Raw genomic sequence first — 15,144 nt, 5'->3', positions numbered from 1 at the left:
ATAATGTAATGTGTATGATTCCTTCAGATGGGTAATAACCAGGGTTTGTTATGAATTATTAAAAACAGTGTTATTAAAATAATATACCATAAAGTATAAATATTTTAAATTAAGGCTGTTATTCAGAATCCATTTAAGACACGAACTTGACTCGTAATACATTTGTGCCATTTTAATTGTTTTATCTGATATATTAATATTTGTGGACACCAGCTTTATAATATGAGAAAAAATCAGTGAGATAATACTAAAAATGTAGTTAAGTAATAGCTAAGAAACTTCATTTTTAAGAATTATAAAAGAAGTTTATGTATTACATTGGTCACAAATTTAAATATATATTTAATGTTTCTTATGTATTGAAATATACCCAGTAACATGGCATTTAAACTTAAAAATTCTTATCATGTTTTTAAGAAAATGTACTCTCAGAGTAGAACAATTTTAAGAGGTTGGGAGGCCATTACCTCCAAAATTCCAGACAGGGGACTATCCTACATTAGAATTCTATAGCCTTCCGAAACTACTTTCTCAGCAATGAAATCCAGTATCTTTACTGTTAGATAGTGCTCTCCTTTAGTTTCTTGTATCATTCCTTCCTCATTTTTTAACAAAATGTTATAGGCATACCAAAAGGTACATAGGGAGTAATAAAACACCATTGTATTCACTACCGATTTAAAGAAATACACATTACCAATGCAGTCGAATGAAGCTTTCTGGATACCTCTCTCTGACATTTCTTTCCTTTCCCATCCCTCCACCCCCAACTACTATACCATATCTGGTATATTTATAAATCATTTCCTCACCAGAAGTTGTTTCTTGATGAAATCTCTAGCTCTGAAACCCTCTTTTCCTTGTGTCATCAGCAGACATGAAGGCCAATATGAAGGACAGTCGGAAGGTTGCTCTTGTTTTCTTTCATGTACCACATCTCTATCAATTTGCCACTAAAACACTTTATCACTCACTAATTTTTAACTTGTTTCAACGAAGTCTCTTGGCTCTCTTATTGTTTCTATTTGTAAATAGCTGTTACTTATCTTGCATTGACTAATTAGTTTTACTTCCTCGGGGACCTTCTTTTGTATTCTGTATAGTTTCATTGCTGTGTTCCCAGGCCCAGCTCTGAGAAACTGACAACTTGTTCTCTATTTCTTCGTCCTAATCAGTGAAATAAAGCATTTAATGAGAGCCCCAGTCTGATTCCCTCCTTCCCTTTTTCCCTCCCTCCCTCCCTCCCTTTTTCTCTCCATATTTGTCTGTCCATCTATCTGTCTGTTTAAAGTCTTAGTTTGGTTGTCTTTTATTGTATACTTTCAAACAACAAGAGCATCTCTGGGCTTTTCCTTTGCAGTCTTTTTTCTCTTAATATCTCTTTATTCTTAAGCTCCCAAATTCTTAACACTGTGCTTGAAGTAGATATGCTACATGTTATCTATTTCATTTACGCTTAGTCATTCTAAAAAATATTTAACACTTTAGCACATTGGAGTTTTTGTGTGATAGATCTGTTCTAAATTAAGCATGACAAATAAAAATTAATTTTTGTCCCATATTTTCTTCATTTTGATATCCTACTATCCTTTGCTCACTTTTTGACTGTTTTTAGTCATAATGGTAATAATTGACTAAATGAGAAATGTCAGATACTGTGACAAAGATTTTTATATTTTACTAATTTAATCATTTTGTATTCCTTTGAGACAAAATCTTGATTGATCTTGATTGTTCTGATGTGCTTGTAGGTGTTATTATTTTATTGGAGTTTTTTGGCTTTCTATTTCATAGTAGCTGGCTCTGCCTGGTCACTTCCCTGCCTATCGTCTGTCTCTATCCTATTGTCATCTTCACAACCAGAATTTCCAAATATTTCCAAAATGATCCTAGGAGGTGGTGAAGTCCCTAACAGAAGCTCTGGCTAGGGGAAATGACTTGTGGTTCACATTTAGAGATGAAAGAAAAATATAATGTGCAAATAGCCCTTTAAAATTTTTTTTTTACCCTTTGTTTTTAAGAGTTTCAGTTAAAGTATAATGGTCAGTAATAGGTGTTTGAAACTATTATCATTATTTCTTATACTGTTAGGACTGTGGACACAAAACAGGGTTTGTATGTTTTATCTCCTGGGAAGCTCAGGAATGGGGGAGGTTCAGAACGAAGATCAACTGTTTTACCTTCAGAAATGTGAGAACAAATAGAATCTAGGCACTGAGAAGGATTTGTTTCTCTGGTCATCTGGAGCTCTGCTTAATATAATTTTTGAAGTTGTTTAAATTTTTAACATGGTTAATTTTATATAAAGGAGGTATTCTGGGAAATCAGTTAATCAAGGTCTTATTGTATGCCTTTTTTGCGAATATGGTATATTTTCCTTAAAAGTCTTTTTTGCATATTAGGTTCCTAAGAAATAGCTAATAGCTGGAACTGGTTGACAAAAGGCTAGACCTACATAGGCTCTGAACTTGGTGTGCTTGGATGGGCTTAGGGATCTGTGAACCCCTTAACCTCCTGCCACTGTGTGTGTGTGTGTGTGTGTGTGTGTGTGTGTTGCACACATAGAATTTTCTGAGAGTCCATTGCTTCCATCTGGATCCCAGAGTAGATCTGTAATCTGTGCCCCGCCCCCCAGTCCTTCATAAACAAAACTTACCTTCACCCCAGTCCACATAAACAAAAAGATTTTGAGAACCACTGCTGGAAAATTGGTAAAATTGATCAGTGGAATGGTGATTACACTATACTAGTTTTTCATAGCTCTAATGTCTGTCACTTGATAATGAAACCTAAAAGGTTCTAAGAATTTGAATAAATAAAGGAAAAAAGTAACAAAGGAAAATTAACCTAAGTCATTAAAAGAACAGTTACTAACAAAATTCAGATTTTACTCGCTGTATAATTTTTTTTCTGCTTGAATATATATGACTTAATTGAAAAGAACAAAGACTTGTGTCTGAAAGCCCTTTCCATATTATAAATGTGAGGATTTTCTTGATTTTTGACTCCAGCTGTTTGTGTGTTTCAATACCTTCCTTTTCTTTTTGCCTGAAACTTTTTCTATAACTAGAGCTTTTGGTGGGGGAGGGTAGAGTTTTGGGTTTGGATATGGGGGATTGCTATTCTACTTAGGAAACTTGAAGCATATTCTTCTTTTTTTTAAATTCCCTTAAAAGTATTTATTAATTACCTATGATGTACCAGATACTATGCTGGGGACACAGTAATGAACAAGACAGATAATGCCTCTGTACTTAGAGAGGGCTTGTCTTATTGTCAAGCAGGGAAGACAAACTAAGTTGTTCTAAGCAATATGATAGGGTATGTGCACGCGTACTGTGGATCATCTCACAGGAGCATCTAAGCAAAAATTATTAGATGGTATTGTGTTTTTGACTTTGGTGTCCACATGGTCATTGTCAGTACACAGAAGTATGATTGATTTTTGAGTGTTCTTGTATCCTGTGATAGTACTGAACTCTTTTATTCTAGAAGTTTCTGGTAAATTTCTTGGGATTTTCTATGTAGATGACCATGTTATCTTCTAATAGGGACAGGACAGTTTTATCGCTTCCTTTTCAATCCGTATGCCTTTTATTGTCTTACTGAAGTGATTTGGATGCCCAGTACTGTGTTGGATAAGAGTGCTGAGAGTAGACATCCTTGTCTTGATCCTGATCTTAGGGGAAAGAATTTAGTCGTTCAGCACTACATATAATGGTAGTTGTAAGTTTGTTGTAGATGTTCTTCATCAAATTGAGGAAGGTCTCTATTTCTAGTTTACTGAGAGTTTCTAATTATGAATGCACATTGAATTTTGTCAAATGCTTTTTCTGCATCATTATGAACTCATGTTTAGCTTAATGTAGATACGGATGTCTTTTTTTAAACCACTGTATGTCCAGTGTTGAGTACAGCATCTAGCACATATAATAGGTATTCAGTAAATATTTGCAGGATGAATGGATCAATCATGTTTGGCCAGGATGTGGGACAACTCTGGTTTAATTTAGTGAGGTGTCCATCCTTAGATCATTCAACTGTGGCCACAGATCTATAGGATCATGTAAGAGCATTGAAGACCTCACTAGAAACACATGGTTTGAGTGAGATAAGAAATATTTCCCAGGGCTTCCCTGGTGGCGCAGTGGTTAAGAGTCTGCCCGCCAGCGCAGGGGACACGGGTTCGAGCCCTGGTCTGGGAAGATCCCACCTGCCGCGGAGCAACTAAGCCCCTGTGTTACAACTACTGAGCCTGTGCTCTAGAGCCCGCGAGCCACAACTGCTGAAACCAGCGTACCTAGAGCCCGTGCTCCACAACAAGAGAAGCCACCGCGAGGAGAAGCCCTCACACTGCAATGAAGAGAAGCCCGCGCACTGCAACGAAGAGAAGCCCGCACACTGCAAAGAAGAGTAGCCCCTGCTCACCACAACTAGAGAAAGCCCACTCACAGCAACGAAGACCCAACACAGCCAAAAATAAATAAATTTATTTAAAAAAAATTCCCAGAAGCTCAGGGGAGAAGAGTATGCAAAATAAGATGAAAAATTACTAGTGGCATCCTTTGGAACAAGGGTGGAAATGTGACCCTAAATTCAGTTCTGTGGTATAAAATGAGATTAGAGTGGTAGAGAACACAAACACTTATAGGGGAACATTGGTCTTGATATTGGAAAAAAATCATATATATATAGATCTGGAATTGCAGGTATCATTACTATATTACAGAGATAAAATTTAATGTTTCAGGGCTTCCCTGGTGGTGCAGTGGTTGAGAGTTCGCCTGCCAATGCAGGGGACACGGGTTTGTGCCCCGGTCCGGGAAGATCCCACATGCCGCGGAGCGGCTGGGCCCGTGAGCCATGGCCGCTGAGCCTGCGTGTCCGGAGCCTGTGCTCCGCAACGGGAGAGGCCACAACAGTGAGAGGCCCGCGTACTGAAGAAAAAAAAAAAAATTCATGTTTCAGAGCAGGGAGATATACCTATCAATATTATTTGGGACTCTTATTTGTGGTAAGGGAAAACTTAAGTCAAACCAACTTAAGCAAAAAATGAATTAGTTGGCACTATGACTAATGAGTTTAGGGGCATGAGGGTATGTTTGCTTTAAGCATGTTTAAAGATTTAAGGATTTAGATGCTCAACCTGTGTCCTTACTGATTTTCTCTATCTACATCTTCTCAAAGTGTTGGGATGGAGAGGTATAAAGTGGGAAAGAAGGAAAATTGTTTTTTCTTTTTTAACATAATGATGTTATTAACGCCCCCATCCCTTTATCTATTGAGAGTCAACAAAAAGTAGTTAATAATCAAAATTGAAGAGACTGCTTAGAGCTATCATTATGGCTCTAAGAGCTATCTTGCCTGGATTGCTGCAGTAGCCTCTGTATCATATGTCTCTGGTAGTGTAATAAACTCATCTCAGAATTCTGTGGGTATAAGAGGTGTTTCTTCTGCTAGTCTTGCCTGTGCTCACTTATGCAGCTGCATTCAGCTGGTGGCTAAACTGGACTGGAATGTCCACTGTGGCCTTCCTCACAGGTCTGTTGCCTCAGCTGGAATGGATGAGACAGCTGGAGTACTTTGGTTCTCTTCCACATGGCCTCTCTCCACATGGCCTCTCTCATCCTCCAGGGTCCTCTCTCTAGCAGAATAATCTGGACTTCTTTAAATAGTAGTTGAGTTTTCAAGAAGGAAGACAGAAGCTATGAGTCCTCTTGAGGCGTCTTCTTGAAGCTCCCTGCCCATCATCAGAATGTCACTTCCATTACACTGTTAGAGTAAGTCAGAAGGCTAGCTTTGAGTCAGTGTGGAAGGAGGCTACATGATGATATGAATGTAGGAAAGCAAGATTCATTTGAGTCCATTTAGTAACAATCTACCATAGCTTCATAGCAGTTTTCCCTGCCCCCTCAAATCTGTTAACACAGGAGGTCATACAACATTACTTCTCTCCCTAAGCCCTACACCATTTCATTCAGAATAAAAGCCAGTCTTTATATTCGCCTACAAGGCCCTATATGATCCTTAGTGAGAGAGGGATTTATAGTTCATCTGAGACAAGAAGTCCAAAGTAGGCAGTCTAGGACTTGTGTAGCAGTTCAGTAAAGCCATTGGGGTCCTAGGCTCTTCCACACTGCTTTGTCATCCTTGTTCTGTTCTATTTGCCTGTTACACCTTTAGGCTTTGGGTCTGCATTCTAGGCAAAAAGAAAGGGAAAATTGGAAGCTTTCCCCAAAATCCTGGGCTTCCCTTTGCCAGGAATTGTCATGTAACTACCTCTAGCTGCAAGGGAGTCTGGTGAAGTGAGAATTTTATCTCAGCACTTTGTTGCATCTACCAAAATGGAAATTTCCTTAGTGAGGAAAAGGGGGAGGCTGAATATTATGTAGGCACCCAGCACTATCTCTCAGTACTATGTGTAGGAAATATACTATTGCTATGAAAGCATACTTCTTATTCCTAGCACAGCCATTATGAGACTTAGAAATAATACAGTCAAGGTAGTTGTAATAATTCCATTTTACAGAAAAAAGAAATTAAAGCTTTAGCATGGTTGCAGCATCAGAATTTATACATGGCCAGTCTGACTCCAAATACTTAGTTCTTTCCATCATACTACATTCTAACTGAGCTTTCTGTTAAGACACACACACAAACACACACACACACACACACACAATATAGCCTACATTTGTTTAAAGCTTTACTGCTTCAGATTTTGTTTGGTTTTCATGTCTGTCTTCTTTAGTAAATTGAATACCTGAAAGAAAGCAGGATTGTGTCATTTCCATTACCTAGCATTCAGTGAATATTTTGAATAAAGAAGTTTTAAAGGAACTAAAAGGTGGGAGAACCAAACATAATTTTGCAGATGGGTGAACAGGTACAGAGATGGAATAACATGCTTGGGTTGCATAGCTAGTGACAGAGAGCTGGTGTAAGAACTGGTTTCTTGCTCTCTGGTGAGAGCATTCTCCCCTTAGACACAGAAGGTTGGATTAGGGTGATATGAGAGAATAAGAGGAAATATGTCCTGCCAGTACCCCTGAATTAAGGCACATAATATCCCTTAATTAATGCAAATCAGTTAGGTCAGGGTGTAGTTCAAATAAAGGGAAGTGGATAAGAAGGTGGTATGGAGTAAAAGAGCGCCAAACTAGGAGTCAGGAGACTAGTATGCTAAACCCAGCCAGTTCACTGACTTTTCTTTGTGACCTTAGGCAAGTTGCATAGCTGCTTTGAACCTGCTTTCTTCAAAACTAAAATCAAGGGAGTTACACTACATGATCTTTGAAATTCCTTCTAGCTAAACAGTATATGAATCATAGTACCCACTGAGTTTTTATGGGTGCTCTAACATTTCTTGGCATCTATCAGGTCAGACTGTTTTATATTTCTATAATATAAAGAAAGTAACAGCTTTTTCACTTCTTCTCTGGGAACTTGGCCAGTGAGAAGTAAACATCCTTTCCTGTCTCTCCCTAAATGAAGTACTTGGTCATAAGTGACAGACTTTTTTCTTCATTTTGTTCTTTGAATCTGATCCTGTTCTTATTTTAGTGTTTTTCTTAACTTCACTGTGAGTTTGTTGAAATGTAGTAAATAGAAAATGTCAGTTTATATTTTATTCTACAGATCAGAATTTTGTTATTTCATAAAATAAAAATAGTTGTATTTATCAAATACATATTAACACATTTTCATACTTGGAATACTTGACTGGCATATGACGTGGTCTAGTTATAATGAGTGGAATGTGTAGTCTCATCCTTTGCAGTGGAACTATATTGACTCAAAATAACCTAGTTAAATAATAGCAAATATACTGTAGAGTGTAAAGTATCATTATAAGCTTTTGCATTTACCAAAATTGAAATAAAGTGAAAGTTACTTTTGATGTCTTTAAAAAATGTAATTCCCTCCTATTAGACAGGCAGTATATATTAATTGCTAAAAAAAAAATTGAGAAAATATGGAAAACTTGGAAGAACAAAATGAAAATCTTCTTAGATTTTTTTACCCAGAGATAATTATTGTTAATATTTTAATCTCTTTCCTCCCAGTCTCTTTTTGTCCATTCTTATTTTAAACATAATTTGAAATAAAACTGTGTACATAGTAGCAGTACATTGAGCTGGACATACTGCTGAGGAATAATAAAGAGTATAAATAAAAGAAACCTTTCCTTATTCCCTAGACTGTTTGAAATTCTTTTGTTATGACACTTATATCCTGAACTTTCTCTTTTCTATAAGTTGGTTTAAAGCCCTGCTACTTGTAAGTTTTGTAAGGGAGTCTGTCTGTGCCCAGCATATATTATTTTAAAAATTATTGTATTTACCATTCTATATAGTTAATAATTCCTAATTATCTTATTAGTTTACATTTCTAGAATTAGAATTACTGGGCCAAAGGGAATCACTATTTTAAAGATTCTTGTATAGTTCCAACTTACAAAGTTTTACAGCTTACATCTGGATTCTTGCCAACATTATGATTAGAAAACTCTTTGTCAATTTAAGAGGTAAAAATGGTACAGTCTCTTCTTCCATAGCACAAGTTTTTTTTCTTCAATAGAAGTGAACATACACAGGAGAGTAAGCAGGGGAATGATGTAAGTGTAACATGGGCACTGGGTTAGTTCATCTGTCATTTCCCCAAGAATGTTAACATTTGAAGCAGCTGGTTTTTAATTTTTTTTTTAATTTTGGAGAAAGCCTTAGCAATATATGAAGATAAAGGCTGAAAATCGTGTAGAAGTTTGCTAGTTTGGAGCCTCTGTTGTTATTAAGAATAGTTTTCTGTTGATCTAATTATCATTCATTTGTAGATAAAAACGCTTTTTCTCTCTATTTACTTTGTAGTTGCTGCGTTATTTTCATTTATCTTATTTGCAACTTGGTATGACCTTCCAGTCTAAGGATATATCATGTTTCAACTCTGGAATATTCTCATCCATTTCTCTCTTCATGTAGCGCTTCTCCCCCATTGTCTTTATTCTGTTATTCTGGAACTCTTACTGCGAGGATCTTGGATCCTCTCATTCTGTCTTACATGCCTTTAAATTTCTCATATTGCTGTATGATGAATTCAGAGTAATTCCCTCAAGTTATCTATCTGCCAGGATACTAATTCATTAGCTTGGTCTAATCTGCTATTTTAACCTGTCCACTGAGTTTTTAATTTATTTTGGTTCCTTTGAACTCCATCTAATTTTTACTCTTTGTTTCTTACTCATTGAAGTCTCTATTCCTTCTTTTATTTATTTAGCTGCTCGAAATCTACTTAACCTAAAAATCATTTCGATGGTACTACTATAAATCCTGAGTGTATTAATTTCACTAATGGTTTCCTTGTTTTTGGATTTGGCCCATCTGATTTGAAAGGCTGCATTAAGGATATAGATGATATAAAATACATTAAAAATAGGTAGGATTAATCATGAAAGAGTTGAAATATTTTTAAACATGATGGTGGATTTCGATTGATAGTGAAAGGAATAGGGTATAAGAAAGAAAGACATGGATGGGTAAGAGAATATAACAGCAAAGTGTTAGATTAATTTGACTAGAATGGAGTGGCTAACTAAGCTTGTTGATTTCAGTGACAAAAGGTTTGAGAATTAATGGGGTTTCTTTTATGTATATATGATTGGTAGAGAATCATGAATACTACTAGGAGTTTAGTTTTATGTTTAGGATTACTTTTGTGTTTTTTTCCTTTCTTTTTTTATTTCTTTCTGAGCATATTAATGAATTTAAAAGGGAGTTTGTGATTAGAGGTTGGATCTTACTTTGCTTGGTTTTGAAAACATGAGAAAAGGTATCTACTGTTTACTTTTGGGGGAGGTGTGAACTATAGAGTACAAAGAGTTGAATGGTGGATGAAAGGGTAAAGCTTATAAACATAAATTACTATAATGTTACTACTGCCTCTAAGAGAACCTACTGAGACAGATTATCGCTGAAGATTTTCACTGCTTAAATAGCTATTTTTTTTTTCCTGAGGCTGATTTATTTTACTGTGTCAAGAATATTATTACATTGCCTAGTACTGATTCCATTTATGATATAATTGCTCTTTTTTTTTAAGGGTAGAGACATAATTTAATAGATGGAATATCTCATTTCAGTTGTTCCAAATGCAAGAAAATTGTATTTTCCAATAACTTTCACAGTTTATTGCAACTAAAATTTTTAGGAAAAGAGTAATAGAAAGTACTGTAACCTTTCCTATCTGCTGTCAGGGGGCATAGTTTATCTTAAGTTATTGATTATGGTGTATGTATCTCCTGCTCCTTTCCAAAAGGTATTTGAGCCATGTCACAACAAAAGATGGGAGTAAAAATATGGTTACTAGAAATTCAGGCCTTTTAGGAAGAGGAAGCAAACATGCTAACCATATACAATTTATATCTAATATCTAATTTTAGCCAGTATAGTTGCTATGATTGAATATCAGTTTTGCCTTAGAGCTTCCTGGAGTATGAGTTCTCTTTACCAGAAAGAGGAAAGCATGACTTCCTTAGCAGTGATAGACTTTCCTGAATTCTGAAATAAGAATATTAAATAATGTAATCAAATCATTAAGAAAATAAAACCGCTCTGCCCTCAAATTGCTCACAGTCTTTGGAGTTGTCAGATAAGGAAAGGAATACTTGTTTAAATAAAATCCACATTATCAGAGCACACAGGAGAGAGGCATTTAATCTAAATTCTAAGAGAGGGCATAGGCAGGAAATTCTTTCCTGGGGAAAAAATTATGGTAAACTTTGAAACAAAGTAAAAGTTAACTAAGAAAAGAAAGACTAGGAAGAGATAGTTGAAGAAAGAAGGGAAAATGATGCATCCCATGATGCATCCGAAAGGTGCAGCATGCGTAGTAGCTGAGCCAAAAGAGATTGTCTCTGGCAGTAAATTTCTGTAATTTGATATGAGTGGCATTTAGGGAGCAAGTTGGAAAGTGGAAGTTGAAGTAGCCAAGGGTAACAGTGTTTTTTGGTTGTTGTTTTTGTTTGTTTTGTTTTTAACAGCCTTTAAATATTAGTACCATGATTTTCAAACTCTGCAACAAGGCTCTCTGGAGTGCCTCAGCAAGCTCTCAGGGTGCTGCAGTATATTTTAAAAATTTCAGGGAAACACAGTGACACCATTTGTTGGATACCATGTGGACTAACTAGAGTCAGTAAAGTTTCAATATTAAGGATATTCTACAACCCCTTTGTACTGGCCGCATAGGATGAAGGTGGGAATGTGCAACTGATTTCAAGTTTTGAGAAATTGTGAAGTACCCAATAGCAGACATATATCCCATTAATAAGTAACTGTGGCTATTAAAGAATGAAATACAAATGTAATTTTCTTTCAATTTGTATTATTTCAGACAGCTACTAAGTTGTTATAAGTATTGATTAAGTTATTTGGACCTTACTACTTAATAAATGGAATTGTTAGGTATTTCTTTTAGCCTATGCATCATAAAGAAAAAATTACTGAGACACTTAACGTTCTGGCTTAGTACCTAATATTAAAGTACAGATTTGTGAAAGCAATTCATGTAGTGTTTTCTAAGTTTATAAAGATAGAAATAAAACTATCTAGAGGAATGCATTTAGCTTAAGCTTTCTCATTTAAGAATTGTTTGCCTCCGTTCCCTTTACCTGAAGGTAGACAATAGAAATTTGGGATTTTATCTTTTGACAATAGTCATATGTTTTTGATAACCAGACAAAGGTGGATTTATAAACTTTGGAAACCGAATAAATGGATTGATATGACTTATAGTCCATTATAAATAGTGAAAAGCCTCGACATTATTTTGGCCCAGATAGGAGATCATTCTATGTTCGTATAGATAAGAATCAGAAATTTAAGGCCAATAGATGTAGATCACCAGTTTCAGGAATTTTGAATCTAAGATCTGTGGTACCTGGAAATAGTACATACAATAGTACATACAAACATGAATTTTCTTTGTTCTACTCTTTTTTGGTCAATTTCAAAGGGGTTGTTGGCCCTAAAAAGGTTAAGAACAAATTTATACATCAACTACTTCATTTTTTGCATAGTATGCCTGTTGGCACCAGGTAAATTGGTACCAATGCCAAGACTAAATCCTGTATCTTACCATCCATTGTCTCACTGTTTTGCAAAATACATGTTTTTCAGAGGTGAAGAATTAGACGTAAAGAGTATTTGCACCAAGTATTTAAATAGAACTTATTTTATGGGTGTGATGAATTCCCAAAGAAGTCAAAGAAAATCTTATAATTACTTAGGCCTGTGGTTCAAAAGATACATAAAGGGTGCACAGTGAAATATAAATCTCTTTTCTGTGTCCTTCACAAGCTCGATTCCTCTTCCCAAAAGCAAAAGTTAACTCTAGTTTCTTGTGTTTCAGAAATTAAAAATGTAAAACCAATAGTATTGTAGTAATGGAGTTTAAAATAGTGAATGATATACAAATAGCCAGAACATAACTTTGCCTGTTTTAAATGTAGATTAGATGTACTTACCTGATTTGATTTTCATTTTAAGTTGAATAACTGATACTGTGTACTCTCTTAGCTTCTGTCAGTAGGACATAATTTAGACATTTTTTAGTAGTGATGTTTATGTAGTCAGTCAACCAAATTATCAATTGGGATAGATAGTCATGAAATATATGAATAGAATTCTGAAATTAGTCTTCCCAAGCCCTAATGCATTTAATTGCTTAACTAAAAAGTGGTTATAAGGATATAATTTTATTTTATTTTTGCCAATATTAGTTTATTTTCAAGAGGTTTCTTATAGAAGATAAAATAGAATTTTATCTCACCTATGGAATTTAATAATAATCTTCACTTATTAAGTGACTGTAGTGGGCCAAGAATTATATTTGGAGCTTCACATACAATATTTTGAATTACCACATTATCTCTGAAAAGTGCCTAATATTATTATTTAGATTTTACACGATTAGATTGAGCATTTGAAAGGTTGAATAACTTGCTCAAGATTCACAGTGTAGAGAATTTTGGAATCTAACTTGGGTTCACGGAATATCAAAAATTCATTGTCTGTTTATACAGCCCAAAGTTGTCTTTGTGTATAGATGTGTTTATTTTAATATAAAATTGTCAGGTAATGCTATTTAGTGAGTGGGCAGAGTTTTTGAAGAATTGCTTTAAGTACAGTTGTATTCTTATATGGCCTATTTTACTGAGCAGCTAACTTTCCTAAACTCCCACATTTGTGTGTTTATTTTTTTTCTGTAGGGAGATTCCCGAAGTCTTCCCTTTTCTGAGAATGTGAGTGCTGTTCAAAAATTAGACTTTTCAGATACAATGGTGCAACAGAAATTGGATGATATCAAGGATCGAATTAAGAGAGAAATAAGAAAAGAACTGAAAATCAAAGAAGGAGCTGAAAATCTGAGGAAAGTCACAACAGATAAAAAAAGTTTGGCTTATGTGGACAACATTTTGAAAAAATCAAATAAAAAATTAGACGAATTGCATCACAAGCTACAGGAACTAAATGCACATATTGTTGTATCAGATCCAGAAGATGTTACAGGTATTTTATTTGATGTTTATATAGTATACTAATAAGAAATGTATTATTTTAAAAATAATAAGATTTGTGACATGTATAGTCTTTAACTTTTTTGAAAGTACAGGGACTGTATTTTCTCCTACAGTTAAGGTCTTATTTATATTCTATTCAGAAGGTGCAGTGAGTTGATGAATATGAAAATTAAAACGTTTACTTAGAGATGAGTAATTCTCTGTCTACTCTCTTAGCTGTCACGAAGACATTACTTAAAGTTATTTTCCAGTATTTATGTTTTGTATTGAGTCAACCATATGCTCTTACCTGATTCATCCTTGAGATCAGCAGCACGAGTTTGCCAGATGACTTTTTAAAGTTAAAAATGCATTCTGTGACCAAGGGATATTTTTATTTTTTGCAAATATAGTTAATCAAACCTATGACCTTTGTTCTTTGAGCTCTAAGCAACTGAATTAACAACTACACTACCAGGCATTTTGTTTAAAAAAGAAGAAAATTTAAAAAGCCAAACATTACTTTTTTTTTTTTTTCTCCAGTATAGAAAATGAAAGGAAAATACAACCTATAAGTCCAACCTAAGAGCATAATTTTTAAACAGTAGAATTAACAGATGTTCATGCTGGAAATTTTTCAATGGTACAGAAAGTAAAAATAGAAAAATGACCTCTATCCACTCTAGGCCCACTCCCTAAAGGTAGCATTACTAAGTTTTTTGTTGTTATGTCCTTCCAGAAAAAAAATTCTATATTTGTATCAATGTCCATCCATTCATATATACATTCTTTCTAAACCTTTTTACTTAACAATCGTATAAGACACATTTGATCTAATAGTTTTGTCTTTGCAGAGAGGATATTTTGAGCTAGTTATTTAATGTCTAAATCCTTAATTTCTTCATTTGCAAAGATAAGGAGTGGTATACGTAGAATGATGTATCTAGCACCACAGAAATTTTAGAAGAACCTGTATGATTAGCCAAGAAAAAACAGATATAAGTAAAATTAAATTTGCTTAAGGAAGTACATAAATCTGACCAGGAACCACAAATTTCTAATCTTAAAAGTTGTGTACAGTGCTTCTGATATTCAGTGTACTTACAGAGCTTGTTTTAATGCATTACTTTCAACATCTGGGACTTACCTTAGGGGTTTCAATTGGAGACTGTCTATGTAGAGATTTCAATCTTGTAAGAATAATTAAATCTTAGAAGTGAAAGAAATCATAAACCAGCCTTCTTATTTTATAGCTGAAATAATCCCAAAGATGTGAATTAATTTGCCCAGAATTACAAAACTAGATAAAGAACTCTTCAATCTAGTATTTTCTTACCCACAAATTCAGTAATTACATTATAAATGGAAATTTGTATTATGAAATGCTTTTTCTTCAGCAATATCATATAAACTTAGATATAGCCTATTCTGTTGGAACTCTACCGAGCTCTACATTCTTTGCCCATTACTTGTTTAGGAGAGGTCTAAAATAAGAAACTGTGCTGGAGCTTTAAACTCAGTTTAGAGAAAACATTTTTGATAATCACGGAATACCAATAACTACCTTGTAATTGGAATATAGAAGTGTTTTT

At 34.7% G+C, this 15,144-nt stretch overlaps 1 protein-coding gene across 1 annotated transcript in view; it reads left to right on the top strand.

The window, feature by feature from the left end:
• The window catches only part of PKN2 (protein kinase N2), a 154,328-nt gene that overhangs the window by 25,497 nt on the left and 113,687 nt on the right, over nucleotides 1-15,144 (top strand). The window contains exon 2 of the mRNA XM_060139618.1: nucleotides 13,262-13,562. Within this exon, the coding sequence (XP_059995601.1) occupies nucleotides 13,262-13,562 (301 nt within the window). The remainder of the gene's footprint in view (nucleotides 1-13,261; nucleotides 13,563-15,144) is intronic.

The sequence above is a fragment of the Lagenorhynchus albirostris genome, chromosome 2 (assembly GCF_949774975.1).
Source record: "Lagenorhynchus albirostris chromosome 2, mLagAlb1.1, whole genome shotgun sequence".
NCBI lineage: Eukaryota > Metazoa > Chordata > Mammalia > Artiodactyla > Delphinidae > Lagenorhynchus > Lagenorhynchus albirostris.
This window is presented reverse-complemented; position numbering and strand designations above follow the sequence as displayed.